Genomic DNA, 14,345 nt, shown 5'->3' with positions numbered 1-14,345 from the left:
TGATACACTGTGTGATATCTGCGTTCTGTGAAAAGTTATTGTATCCCAGGATTTGCGAGCAGAAACCCTGCCGGGAATGAAGAATGTGAGGAATTGGAAATTCGGACGGCGTGACAGGTAATGTATGTTTGTGTGACTGGATCCGACCTGAGCCCCCGGTATGCAGCTACTCATCAACCTTGTTGTATCCAAAGAGGCGGGCTACCTCCTATTAGCCAGCGGGGATGGAGGATTGTTCTAACTCTTAGCCAGGTGGATTCCAATGCTAATGTTCGGAAACTTGTGCCCAAAGAAGTTCAGCGTCCAAGTCACAAAGGATGGCAACATTGTCGGGGAAAGCGGGGCAATGTGCTACGACTACCAGGGATTGCGAAATTGTGGGCGAGCTTCTCTCTGGGTTTAACCATCGTAGGTATTAATGATGTCAAAAGAGCCAAAAATCTCCGTCCTCAAGGTCTAGGATTTTGACCAAGCGGAAGTAACTCTTTCTGACTATTACCAAGGCATCCTCAGGCGTTGTTTGTCACAATATTCTTCTTCCAGGGACATTCAACCCTGTATCCTTGGTGAAGTCAAATCTCATCCAGCCTAGGTGGTGGAAATCGCGACGGAAATTGTCGTCGGCAGAGCGAAGGGATCACTTAGTCCAATTAGTGATACTCACGACGATGCAACGGGAACGGTGAGTTTTCCCGCCCTTCCGCTCCCTGTCCAGGCACAGCGAGACCGTAGTGGGTCAACCGAAATAACGTTCATTCGGGACATGGCTTTGATGGGCTATTTTAGACTTGAGTCTAAATATTGTCGTATCATCAGTGTATCATGGTAACTTACGCAAGAGTCAACTCGTTCTTGTTGGTTGATGAGCGGCGGAACAGTCCCAATTTAAGATAGGGTATTTTTGTTTCTCTTTGAATGCTTCCTTTGCACTATATCTGTTGGGTTTGTATGTACCGTACTGTGTACGACACTGCCGATTCCATGGCGGATATAATCTAATCCTCGGGCCAATATCCGAGGCAAAACTCTTCTCCCTTTTCCTTCCCTCTCCTGCCGCATTTGGTTTGAGTACCCTAACATGAAGAGGTCAGCAAAAATACGGAGTAGTTTCGGCAGAGACATACGAACAACCCAGTCAAGATGCTTGGTTTATTGTTCGAGTGGACCTGTCACAAGAGACCGAAAACCGACGCTTGCTGAGTTTCATGTCAATCATCGCCGTAAATGTTCCACCTTCTGGTGGGTGAAATTTGAGGATCTTTTGGCATGTTTTCTGATGGGCGGTTCCCTTGCGAACAGGGGCAACAAGCAGTGCATATCAATCTTTACGGGAAATATAACAGGAGCACTCCCTCAAGTTGCTAGACGCTTGTCAATACTCTACCCTCATGCTCGCATACAAGTGAAAAACCCTCTTCTTTCAGCAGCTTCAAAACGCTATGTCTCTACCTCCTCCATCCGATCCCGCTGCTGCTGCTGCTGCCGCTGCGGCGCAAGCGGCTTTCCGTAGTTTTTCCACCGAAGCATGGACCCTCCTCGCGGTTGCGATTCTGGTGACCAGTATCAGGATGTACGCTCGGATTGACGGCGTCGGATTCAGAGGCCTTCAACCGGACGATTACCTAGTGGTGGTTGGGGTGGTGTGTTTTCGCTCTTCCATATCTCGTGATTTGAATATTCGTTCTTCCTTTGCTCCAATAAATAGCTAATATCTGAAAACAGACATTCTACACCATTGAAACAGCTCTCGCATACTCTGTCGGAAATGTAGCCAAAGGTTTGGCCAACAATGGCATGACCGACGAACAGCGGGCAGCTCTATCGCCTGACAATCCAGAGTACCGACTAAGGTAAGGGGACTAAGTAAATCACCAGCGAATGACGCGAATGGGACTCAAATTTTGTGTGTGTAGGATTATAGGCTCAAAAATCCAGATCTGCGGCTGGACGACCTATGGGATATTGTTATGGTCGCTGAAAGCGTCGCTACTGGTGCTATACATGAGACTGACTGTACAAACCCCTCGTCGGCACATTCTCCAGCTCTTGTTACTGACTGGCAAATATAGTTCGGCTTAAAGCGAAAATATCGGATCCAATTATACATTGGCTTTGGTTTCATCGTCGTCAGCTGGGTCGCCGTGGTTCTGAACCTTTTCCTCGCATGCCGTCCTTTCAACAAATACTGGCAGATATATCCAGATCCCGGAAGTATGGATTTTCTTCAGGCAGTAGAGAAACACCCATGCCGCTAACTTCTCAATTTGCGCTCTTTAGATGTTTGCCAGCCAGCTGTTTCCAACCAGATAATTTGGGTTTATCTCGGGTTCAATATCACCACGGATATGTACCTGCTGAGCATACCGATTCCTATGCTGTGGCAATCAAGTATCAAGCCCATGAAGAAAGTAGGATTGACAGTCCTATTTAGCGGAGGATTGCTCGTCATGGCTTGTGCCGTCGTGCGGGTTGTAATGATCGTGGTGGTGAGTCGATAACTTCGCCGTCTAAAATAATTTCGGAAATCCAATGTTCTGATATATGTACCGTAGGATCCAGTCAATGGTGCACAGTCGGCAGGGTCATGGGCCGTCCGCGAAACTTTCATTGCGGTAATTACCACGAATATGCCAATGGTCTTCCCGCTGATGAGGTCCTGGTATTCTACCGTCTTTGGTTCCCTAATTACTTCACTCCGATCGAACAAGACGACTGGTAACGAAGGATCAAAAGACCTGCGCACATTTGGTAGTAGTAGAAGAGGCCGCGGCCCTCCTACTGCAAACCCTATCCCGAATGCAACGTTCACCGAGAGCGAAGAGAGAATTATGGAGTACAAAATGCAGGATATGACCAGCAATCAAAGTAGAGGCAGCGGGAGAGAGGCGAATTCAATACAGCAGGCTAATGGCACTGACAAAATGATTCAGAAAACTGTTGACTTCACCATTTTAACTGAGAATGGATCTACAGAGGGCCGACGTACGTCTCTTGGCAAGGATGATAATGAAGGGAGGCATACCGGGTTCGACTTTTCCGGAGAATCTGCGACAAGACATTTCCATACTGGCATTCATGACAACCATGCCAACATGCGGCGCTCTTAATGACGATCTATCTGTTAGAATTAGAAAAGTTATCGGAAGCGGGATAACGGCGTTGGAATTGACTTTTATGCTTGGTTTGTTTATTGGTTTGGTTGGTGGTTGTGTCTATGTATGTCCTGGCGATACTATATTGAGAAACAATGAATTAGAATATATTATTGATAGCACAATTATCAGTTGGCGTGTCAGATGCTACCTTGGATTGCTCCTTGAGGTGACAACTCGTAGACCAAGGTTTAGATGGATGCCTTTCGTCCTATTTTTGTATGTGTGGTGTTGGTTGGAAAAGTTGTGATAGGGGAAAAAGCCCATTGTCCTGAAAGATGAGCACGTGGTTCTGGTGGTTGGCAATGCAAAGAAGAGAGGATAAAGAATACTTAGAGTGGATTAGGTTGACCTTGGAGCAGCGAATACCATACATCTATACCACCTCAATCCTAATGAATTAACAGATTGGTGACCTCTCAAATAGAAAGGTTTATCCTATCTTCTTTTCCGAATATTAATTTTTGTAGATAGGAGGAACGTTGCCACGTAAAATCATGAAAGGGAAATAGAGAAGTATTAATATGTGTCACAAATAGTAGCGCAATAAGAATATTTAAAAGTAAAATCATTTTAGGATTCTTCTTACTTCTTCTTTTTCCTAATCACAGATGCATTTAGAACGTTAATCGTAGGAGTCATTATCTGTGGGACACTGTTGGGTGATTGCCTATGCTGGTCATCATCCCCTTCAAGATTAGCCACAACAGAAGAAGAATCCGGCTTCTTTCCATGCGCGCTTGGAGTTCCAGTATCTCCAGCATCCTTTTTCCGTTTCCTGATCAATCCTCCTCTCAACAGTTTTGAAGCGTCTGCAGGTTGGTGCGTGAAGTTTTCAACAGGTAGGGATTCACCTATCACCCCTTCTCCGTGGTTGTTTCGACCAATCAGAGTGGAAAGTTTGGAAATCCAAGAGCCTGTGCTTTCGATAGCTGTTTTCTCGTTGTCGAAATCAAGTTCAATGAGTAGGCCCACGAGGTCGTGGTAACTTTTGTCGTCTAGTTTTATTGTACCAGTGTCACCTTCGAATGAAGCGCTAGTTGGGCATGTTGGTGGGTCTACGGTCATGACGTCATTTTGTGGTAACAACTCGTTATGGTACTCTTCCGCGGTTGAATTTCTAACTTGCCCACTTACCTTCGACTCCGAGGCCGAAGATTCTAGGGTGGCATCTTTGCTAGGCGTTGATTCGATGTCCCGCTTTGTTTGGTTATGTGCATTCTGAGAAGTTGAAGATATCATGGGAACAGAGTTCAAAAGTCCTGGAGGATTTATGACCACCCACAAGAACCCAACCAATCTGCCAGCAGAACACTCTTGTCTATACGCCATCATCTCCCAAAATTGGTCTATAGTCTTGATGCTGCGCCATTGTCCGGTGCTCGATTCATTTGTAACATCAGGGACTTCATAATCGAGATCTAGGAGGAACCGCGCTTTTGGATCATCTGGAAAACGCGGTACTTGGCAACGGGGTGGCGCATTTTGCGATCCACATATTTGGTGCAGAGGATACGAATTGAGCCAGCGTGGTCGGGTCTGGGGATCCGATTTTGCGGATGGAGGGAAAAAGGTCTTAGACTCGAACTTGTCGCAGCCCGGGACAATGAGGTACGCCGTTGCTGAGGTGGTCTGCGCTTCAGTATCGCGATTTTGCTCCTCTGCTGGGTGGCCATTCGTATCCACCTTTGCCTCAGGCTCGTGGCGTCTTAGGATGGGGTCTACCACGCGGCACCACCATTTGACCAGCCCCCGATCATCCAAAATATGCTTTCGCGGATTCTCCACGCTACCCGGAAAGAGGTACTGGTTTTGTGCGCGTGCGAAGAGAGAAAGAACAAGTCTAATGCCAGGCCTCTGATGTGACGAGACAATATGCGATAGGAACGAGGTTGAAATACTGCGCATCAACGATTTCGCGGTGGGTGGAAGCTTCAACCGGTATAGATATCCAGTCGAATCAGCCTTGGAAACAAAAACGGTTGTGAGGTTTGCAGTGGTGAAAACCAATATCTCGATTGCGAAGATGAATAGTTCGACTCGATTATTGTCCCTGGTCTCATCTCCAGGCACCTCTGGCTGAATTGACACGGTAATGAAATGGTTTTCACAAGTCGTGGGCTCCTCACTTTGTCCAGGTAGCGGAGAGAAAAGTGCGGGACAAGGCGTCGGGTCAGTGGCCAGATGGCGGATAATGAGCTCTACATCTTTTGGAATCGCCTGAGCGAGAGCTGCTCGCAGACTAGGGGAAGCCATTCAATCGATACATTAATTAACGCACGTGCCAAGACACCTCAGAAGAGCCCAGCACAGCCGAAGCTCCTGTAGGCTAAATAATTAAAATTTGCAATAGCAGATACACCATGCGAGATGGCGGAGATCCTTGCTTTGACAAATATTTAGACATTATTACATAACCGGGCCCTAGATGATTTGTAAGCTGCCGCTCACCTGCAACCTCTGGTCGGCCCCTCGTTCCGAGGGTCCGCCATCTCAACGTTATCCGCCATCTCAACGCGATTATTTTCAAATACGCGAATCTCTTTTTTCAAAATGCAATAATCAACCAATGTGATGACTTCTACATATATTTTAATAGAGAATAAGATCACAGAGGCTCTAGATTCCATAGCCGATATTGAAAAACCCAATATCAAAGCATTGGCAAGAGATTATAACCTTCCCTATTCCCGTCTGCTCAATCGATACAATGGCCGTGCTCCGCGAACTCATCGACCTCCTGCTAATCGACTTTTATCTTTTGAGCAGGAAAAATCACTTTGTCAGTATATAGAAGCTCTAGATAAGCTATGCCTACCTCCCAATCGATCGATGATCTTTGGTGCTGCTCGATTCCTACTTGCGCAGAGCCATACAGATTCTACCACACCTGCACCTGGGCTTGGAGAGCACTGGGTCAAAAGATTTCTCAAACGCCATCCAGAGTATAATGTACGCAAGCAGAAGACCATTGATATATTACGGAAACAGGCTCATCAACCATCTCATATCCTTGATTGGTTTAACCGGTTCAAAGAAACAGTCAATAAATATGGAATTCAAGATTGCGATATCTACAACTTCGATGAAACAGGGTTCAGAATAGGAATTGGACATGATCAATGGATTGTAACGCGAGATCCTCGAAGACGGGCCTATGTTGGAAGTTCAAATAATAGAGAAAGTCTTACTATCATTGAAGGAGTTGCAACTGATGGCTTTACCATTCCTCCCTTATATATTCTCACCGGGAAGCAGCTACAGGAGCGGTGGACAGATGAAATAGAGAAGGATGCCATGATAGCTACATCCGACACTGGGTATAATAATGATCAAATCTCTTTTCAGTGGATTCAGCATTTCCATCGGTCTACAAAAGCTCGCAACAAAGGAACCCACCGTCTGCTTCTATTAGATGGATTTGACTCCCATTGCACCTTTGAATTCATGGATTTTTGTGAAAAGAACAACATCATTCCCTTCTATCTCATCCCGCATACGAGTCACCTATTACAACCTCTGGATGTTGGTGTTTTTCAAGCCTTTAAGCATCATCATTCAGTGGCAGTGGAAAGAAGCAACAAGACGCGGCTGTGAGAAGTTCACAAAGGTTGAATTTCTTCATGCTATCACCTCCATACGAAAAGCAACATTCAGAGTTCATACAATCAAACATGGATGGGAAGCAACTGGCCTACTTCCATTCAATCCTTCAATTGTCCTTAATAAATTGCGTGAATTCGAGACTACTCCTTCAGAATCTTCAAATTCAGATTCCATGGATTCAGATACTTGGTATACTCCTTCAACTGTACGCCAATTCAACCGATATAAACGCAAACTCGAGGCTTTGGAAGAGGAAGATGAAGATAACTATGATGAGGACTATATATATGAAGGATTACAGAAGCTTTATAAGGGTAGTATTGCAATGGCCAATACAGTGGCTCTTTTGCAGGAGGAGCTCTCGCAGACAACTGCCGCCTCGGCTGCTCGCAAACGCCGTCTGAACGGCTCACGGAGGGTAGTTCATAAAGGAGGAGTCATCTCTGCAGATAATATTCGCAAAATGACAGCTATTCATCATCAGATTGGTATTGAGGAGGCATTGGAGAAGTTACGGCCAAAATGGAAGAAGGTTATGAAGGAACTTAAGAGATATTGCAGAGACAAAGGCATTTATGTTAATGCCACCAAATTTACAAGGAATTCACGGCAATAGTTCATTTACAATATAATCTATTTGTATCTATCAAATATAGATTCATTGGTTGATAAATCAACTGAATATCATGGGTATAAGTGGGCAGTAACGTTGAGATGGCGGATAACGTTGAGATGGCGGACCCTCGGAACGAGGGGCCGACCAGAGGTTGCAGGTGAGCGGCAGCTTACAAATCATCTAGGGCCCGGTTAATCGATAGAGGCACATATGTGCCGTACGCTAGTCCGTAATAGGTAGCGGCGCGCAGTCAACTTACGCTGGTACACAATCAATTCTCTATCACTCACTCACCAACTTGATGTGCCTCCATACTTTACGAAAATCCTTTTTTTTTCTCACAATTCTACCCCATAATTGTATATTCTCTAACATTCTTCCAATTAATGCTCCACAGTAGTGTGATCCTTGATATGTGCATGATATTCTCAACAAGCTACGGAATGGGTTCATTTTGGAGAAGGATGATGAGGAATATCGTGCAGCCAGAAAGGAATTGAAGGAAAAGTGAGATGCAATCCTCTAATCTAGTTTTCATTGCGATCTAGTGTCAATTTGAGATTCTCTCATTCCCTCCCGGAGCTGCGTGATAATCACTCCATGAAGGCCCCCTGGGCATAGTTGAGTAGCCACCACATGCCATAGCTTTCTAGTGAAATACACTTGGGTAGGAACAAGTACCAGTCATCGTCCGAAGAAGGACTGAGACCGTTTGTGCTCTTGATCAACTCGTGATACTCAGGATAGAACCCACTATATTCCCAATCTAGAAGGCCAGTAATTCGGAATTGGTGGTCACCACTTGGTTCCACAGTGATATTATCTGGTCGTAGATCACCATGTGTAAAGACACATCTAATTTCTAATTGCTCGGGCGGGACACATTGTTGAAGCCGGCTGATAAATTCTGCGAAAATAGAAGCGCCCAAAGAGGGGAACAGAAAATCCTTGAAATCTTTGACAGTCAGAATAGGTTCAGTACTGCGACGGAGATGTCTCCTAACATCTTTACAGCCTTCACCACAAACTCCTCCAAGAGGCGTCCCAGTAGGGTGTGAAAGAGACCTTAGGTCAGCCAGGTTTTGGTTGAGCTGATCTTGGATGGACTTTTTCTGTGATATATCCAGCCCGGCCCATATGTCTGCCAGTGTTGCCGTGGACGTGTAAGTCATAAAAATTAAAGAGACATCGTTCATTCGCAGTAATCCAGATGGCCTGGGGGCAGGCACAGTCGGCTTGTGCACTTCCAGGTACTGTAGTGTAGTGTATTCAGTGTAGTCCAGCGCGTTCTTTATTGCTTTGATGACAATATTTCCATCGCATTTGAAAACCATTTTCTTTCGAGGAAATGGGCTTTTCCAAAGAATTTCGCAGCGCCGCATAAGCCCTACAAGCGCCTCGGACATTTCTGCATCCGCCAGCAGACTTCGGACTGAGTCAGCCAAGGGAGATACAATGGCAGTGGGTTCGGAAGGCATTAGAAATACGCGGATATCTTCTTCAGTGACTGAACCTGACGTTGTTGCAGCAGTAATAGATGTTACTGGCAGAGAAGTTAGAAAAGACAGGCCGTAATGATGGAGGGAATCTTAACGTGTTGGAGAGGGTAACGGAATCCGCATTTCAGAAAGACGCTTAGAGTAATCCTTTGGGAAGTCTGATGTCAGGACAATTTCCGGGTCCGCTGCCACCGCTTTTTGCAGCCGCTTTAATGTGTGGATGTTGAATCGTGCTGCTTTTGACTGTTTTGAGCCTGCATCACCGGGCTCCTCGAGTCTCTTTCTTTTTGACATTGTTGGGCCAGGGACTAGGGTGGGGCACCTTGACCACCAAGAAGATGGATATCCCTGAAGGGCAGAGCTTCAGTTGCGTAAGAGAGGTTGAACATGGTTGGTTGTTTGTTCGAGTAGCTAGCGGTAGCTAATATATGTTGGTGGTGATCGAGCCTAAGAAGGCCGAGGCATGGATGTGTAGTGCGCTAGTCTGTAATAGGTAGCCTAGAGTGATTGCGTTGTTGGGAGCTATGTATGGCATAGGGCTATGCACAACCACCAGAGCTTAACCATCCCACAGATTCCGCTATATATCAATACCAACTTCACAACTTCACTTTTCTTCTTGCTCACATCGTCCTTGGGAACGACATGATTCTTCGTTATGACCGCGCAACTGTGCCTAAACATTTTTACTCGTATTTGTGTCCATAGAGACTCTCCGTAGATTGTCCTCCAACCTCGCACCTACCTCGTCTGATACCCACGTCAAGCCGTGTCCTCAAAAACCCTGAAAAGTCTACCGGTATGTTTACGGTATCACCAGAGATAATACTTATAGCTATTCATCTCCCAAGCCAGTGGATTCAGGTCTTTTTCCCCATACAAATCATGGCTAACATGCAAATGCCCCCCCCAGGCGCCCATCATCTTCCTCGAGACAGATGTCCTCTGAGAAATCCATAACTTCAAATGGGGAGTTTTCTGAAGCCATTAAACTTCAGACGCGAGCTGCTTGTGGAGACAGCTGCTGGGTTTGCGAATCAGTACCAACTGATATCTGCCATGTTTTTGATAGGAAGGACAGATACCTCGTATGGATTTTCCATGTGTCCTCCTGAGGATCTTGTAGTTGACTTCCATATGTTTTAGGAGCCGTATATGCGTGAGCATGGATTGTTGAATTTCTCTTTGGTCTCCTCTAGCAATGCCATTCCACTGTGCGCCCTTTGCCATCAGAACTTCGACTTTACGAGCGACCCTGGGTTCACGTTCATACCTTCCGATCTCTCGTTCTTCATTGAGTTCGAAATCGCCGACTACAACAGACGACTGAGAGATGCTGTGGCCGGTCTACGGACCCCCCGGACGTGCCCAACTGCGGAAATGTATCGGATCCACCAGCAAAGCCTCTTACCCACAGATGCCATAGGCGGCCTATATCGCTGCATAATGTTGAGAGCATATCAGCCACATTTGCCAAGCACGGTAACTGACCCTCTGCGGTCATGGCATGGGGCGCCGATGGCGGCGCTGAGACGCGGCATTCTAGCATTGGGAACAATGCGGATACACCGCTTTCCTGGAGATACTGTAGCTCAGCTCCAAAAGCTACAGTATTTATACTCGCGTGCAAACCCAGAGCCAAGCCAAGACTATAGTGACAGCCCTTCCAGAACAGCCCTAAAACACCAGTCTGACCCTGCTGACTCCCTCACGCTCCCCCCGAAGTTTCCTGGTCTTGGAGCAAGCGTCCCGGAGCCGCCATCGAATATTGATGAGTCGAGTTGGGTCCTCGGACCCCAGAGTTCAGCACAAGATGCCGTTCAGAGGTTTCACTCTGTGTTAATCAATTCCCCCTCGTATTATCTTTAGTTATCTTTGCCGTTTGGGTTTGCTGTCGAGGTACCTTGATGCAGTCCCTTAATTTAATTGTTTAGTTTACCATTAGTTTATCCGGAATAAAAGAAACACATGTATGTTTTAGGTTTTAAAACAACGGTATTATTTTCTTTTTAGCAAACTTGCCTATGTTATCCAAAAACAAAGGAGAGAAGTTCAAATGAGCCGCCAACTCTCTTGCGCTTCTGTTTCTGAGAATGTGTTGCAGCTGCAGTATAAGGGGCTGCCCGCTGCAGTGTAGACTTTTTCAAGCAAATCCACAAAAACCTTTGTCATTCATTGAATAATCATTGATGAGAGATCTCAGAAACAAACCAGCCTGAGTTACACTTTAGACTTCATTCAAACTGTTTGTATTCTACTTGGTGTTTTTGATTATTTGATCTCTGTTATAACTTAACATCTTTGCTCCCCCCGCCCCCTTCTGGTCTCTACGCGCCACATAACTATAAAAGACGCGGGTTCTCGAAGCATGCCTGAAGCTCCTAGTCATCACTCTCAAAGTCCCAAGAACACTATCATATCTTGCGAGTTTCCCAAATCCAAGCCTCCGTGAATATGCGAATTATCTCATTGGGCCGGATCCAAGCATAGATTTGAAGCGAACTACAACAACAGCTTCAACATGCAGCAAGCAGATCGGAAAGCATAAAAATCCAGTACGGGTACATTTCTGAGGCAACAACAACCTCCAACATAAGATCTAGAATCTTAATATTCTATTGAAAAAATCATGGCAGGATTGATCATCAGAGCCGGATTTTGCTACCTGCGCCGTCCGGGTCCGGTGAAATCCGAGTTCAACATGTCAATTTGACACAAAAGTCTAAAAATAATGAGGACACATGAGCAAGGCGGAAAGAAACAAGGTGCTTTTGTTTCATCCCGTGCACACATTGACAGTAGAAGTAAGAGTTTCCGAAGGGCTTTTTTTTTTTCTTTTTGATTATTCTCGTGGCGTATCACTTGAGTTGCTCAGGCCCAAGGCCAACCATAGCCGCAAGCAAAGATTTCGATTTTTGGAACTTTCGGCGAAACGGCATGAGAATGTGATCCAGAAGGAGTCGAAGTCCGCAGATACTGATGTTTCTCGGCATATTGCTGTGTAGCAGATAACAAGTTTTGGAGCGCTCGCTATGCTCGCTATCAAACGCGTAAAATACCTCGAAGCTCTTGGCGTGCTTACTAATGGCGGAGCGCAGCGGTCAAAACCCATAACTAACTATTTGAAGTAACTACAACTTCACCTAATCGGTTATTATGAGCATTTACTTCTTTGGACACCAAAACGACCTCGCTATCAGCAACAAAGCGAACTCGGAAGAAAGACTGCACGCATCTAGCCCGGTCAGCGGTAAAATATGGAGTGATAAATCCTTTTTCACGCTTTGCTCATTGTCAAGTTATTGATGCGCCGCATACCTGTTTGAGGGATGTGTCAAGAGAAGGGGGGCTGCTTGGTTTCGCAAGTAGACTGGATTGTGGATACTGGATCCTGGACCAGGCAAGACTGCACAAGGATGCCAACATTCTGTCATTGGAAAGTGGAATGCAGTATAAATATACTATTCTTGGCCATCCAGATCGAACAAAATTTCCATGCATTCCGATTCCATTGACAAAGGTGCCGAGGGCCCGTATCTGATGATCCATGATATAACTAACAGGAGCTGTTTGCATTTTGTTTTTTTGCAGTAACAATTGAGCTCCCAATATGCCCTGCGCGTGAGGCTTTGTCTATTTGCTGAAAGGGGAACTTATTCCGGCCTCCCATCCTTGATGCCTGTCATCTAAGATTCCGTGGTTTTGGCCAATCTGTCCCGACCTATATTGCCATGGAGTGGGCCATGCCAGGGTCCATTTTCCCTTTGGAAATATTGTTTGTTCTGCCGTAGCTTCGCTGGCGCTTGTAGAAGGTGGTACGTGCACATGGTACTGTCCTCCTCTACTGGTGCCCGTACTACTTCGATGCAGTTGCAGCAGCTGGGAGTTGCCATGCTTTTCTTGTTGTGCACAGCATATATTTTGCAGGTAATTGATTCTCACGCCCTCCTAAAATGGCTGGACATACTCAAAAGAGGGTAGCTTACAATTTTTCAATAATTCCTGGAGGCACAACAATCCTTTGAGCGCTTTTTTGGGTACTAGAAGCACATTCAAATCCGCCGCTATTCCTAGAGAAGTTCCCAGGCTTGTCATTTGGAGCGCATATTCAATGTTAGATTACAGGTGAAGGGAGAATGAATGAAGCAGACACATATAAATACGCATGTTACTTATACGTACAGGTCTACCCAATTCTCCTCTTCCTCTAACACCATAATCCTAATATTTCATATCATCTTCATTTAACTTGGCTGCCCGACTCTATCGTTCTCCTGCTCATAAGTCAGCCAAGTGCCATTTCAACTGCCGCCAAAATAATTTTCTCAACAACCCGCTTTGCCATTGCCAATCCCATACAATCTGTAATGTCATATACACCGATTCGACGTGTTGTCACGGGCCACAGTCCATCCGGTAAAGCCATGATCGATTCAGACACCCAGCTGACACCGTATGACCCCTTATCTGCCGACTGCTCTCGCGCCACATCAGACAAGCTCGCATTCACCACAATATGGCGCACCGAGTCCTTCCCTGCCAAAGTAGATGGGCCCTGGACGGACTTCAACTGCTCCCAAATCCCTCTCGCTGACTCCGTCGGCACTATTATCCGCGTTGTGGATTTCCCACCCGGACCAGGATTCATGCACCGAACTGTCAGCATAGATTTCGGCATCGTGCTCGCGGGCGAGATAGTGCTGGAGCTGGACAACGGAATCAAGACGACCTTGGAGAAGGGTGATGTCGTAGTCCAACGCAGTACGGTTCACGCATGGTCCAACTTGACATCTGAGCCCGCGCGTATGCTCTTCGCCATGTTACCGGCCAAACCGATCAAAGTTGGCAGCCAGACTCTCGAGGCCACCGCGATTCCGCCGCCCTCGGGGCCATCGTCTCCTGCCCGTGGCGGATCTGCTTCCCGTAACGTGTCTTCTTGAAGTGTCCGAGCGCAGATTTGTCCCCTATCTTTGTTATGTACTGCATTACGGAAGTCAATGACATGTTAGTTAACTATGTTCTTTGCTGAATCAGCCACCAGACTTGAAGTCGAATCCACCCCTATTCAACCTATGCCTTTCCAAGGGGATAACATAGTCTGCATTTGGTAGAGAAACCCTGAGCCAATAGGGAGGGACTTCCAAAGAAGTTAGATTGATAGCCATGAATAAACCATAGCCGCGAAATAATGAAATGTCCTTATTGTTCTGTCTCTTTTATATTTTTCCCCTTTGTTCCTTATCCTTACGTTTCCTTGCCTTTCTTCGGTTGATTATATAGTAGATACAGCGTGGAGTATCGCAAACAACCCCCCGCGGTAGCGCAGAGCACTGCGTCAGACATCTAGATGTACGCACTGCGCCTATTACGTATATAATTCGCTGTGCCACCATACCCCATAGGGATGTATCATTTGCCAAAAGCGTGACCCTGTGCATCCGGTTATGCCCTTGACGTGCTTCACTGCGTGTG

The 14,345-nt window shown here is 46.1% G+C and overlaps 5 protein-coding genes across 5 annotated transcripts; 3 read left to right on the top strand and 2 right to left on the bottom strand.

Annotated features, from left to right (window-relative positions):
- Window positions 1-1,439: 1,439 nt before the first annotated feature.
- On the top strand, window positions 1,440-3,107 carry HCAG_00586 (predicted protein; the record flags this gene model as incomplete). The annotated part of the gene is made up of 6 exons (XM_001543490.1): window positions 1,440-1,640; window positions 1,723-1,850; window positions 1,914-1,992; window positions 2,070-2,211; window positions 2,278-2,486; window positions 2,553-3,107. The coding sequence occupies 6 exons, from the start codon at window positions 1,440-1,442 to the stop codon at window positions 3,105-3,107; spliced, it is 1,314 nt and encodes a 437-aa protein (XP_001543540.1).
- Window positions 3,108-3,494: 387 nt separating this feature from the next.
- On the bottom strand, window positions 3,495-6,124 carry HCAG_00585 (predicted protein; the record flags this gene model as incomplete). The annotated part of the gene is made up of 4 exons (XM_001543489.1): window positions 3,495-3,528; window positions 3,742-5,394; window positions 5,604-5,733; window positions 5,971-6,124. 4 exons carry the CDS (start codon window positions 6,122-6,124, stop codon window positions 3,495-3,497), a joined length of 1,971 nt encoding a protein of 656 aa, XP_001543539.1.
- A 443-nt stretch (window positions 6,125-6,567) lies between these two features.
- Window positions 6,568-7,374, top strand: HCAG_00584 (predicted protein; the record flags this gene model as incomplete). Its single annotated transcript, XM_001543488.1, has 1 exon — window positions 6,568-7,374. The coding sequence occupies one exon, from the start codon at window positions 6,568-6,570 to the stop codon at window positions 7,372-7,374; it is 807 nt and encodes a 268-aa protein (XP_001543538.1).
- A 593-nt stretch (window positions 7,375-7,967) lies between these two features.
- HCAG_00583 (predicted protein) lies at window positions 7,968-9,167 on the bottom strand (the record flags this gene model as incomplete). The annotated part of the gene is made up of 2 exons (XM_001543487.1): window positions 7,968-8,887; window positions 8,969-9,167. The coding sequence occupies 2 exons, from the start codon at window positions 9,165-9,167 to the stop codon at window positions 7,968-7,970; spliced, it is 1,119 nt and encodes a 372-aa protein (XP_001543537.1).
- A 4,073-nt stretch (window positions 9,168-13,240) lies between these two features.
- HCAG_00582 (conserved hypothetical protein) lies at window positions 13,241-13,813 on the top strand (the record flags this gene model as incomplete). Its single annotated transcript, XM_001543486.1, has 1 exon — window positions 13,241-13,813. One exon carries the CDS (start codon window positions 13,241-13,243, stop codon window positions 13,811-13,813), a length of 573 nt encoding a protein of 190 aa, XP_001543536.1.
- Window positions 13,814-14,345: the final 532 nt, after the last annotated feature.

Source organism: Histoplasma capsulatum, genomic scaffold (genome assembly GCF_000149585.1).
Source record: "Histoplasma capsulatum NAm1 scaffold_1 genomic scaffold, whole genome shotgun sequence".
In the NCBI taxonomy this organism is placed as follows: Eukaryota; Fungi; Ascomycota; class Eurotiomycetes; order Onygenales; family Ajellomycetaceae; genus Histoplasma; species Histoplasma mississippiense.
Note: the sequence above shows the minus strand (reverse complement) of the source record. Positions and strands in the feature narration are given on the sequence as shown.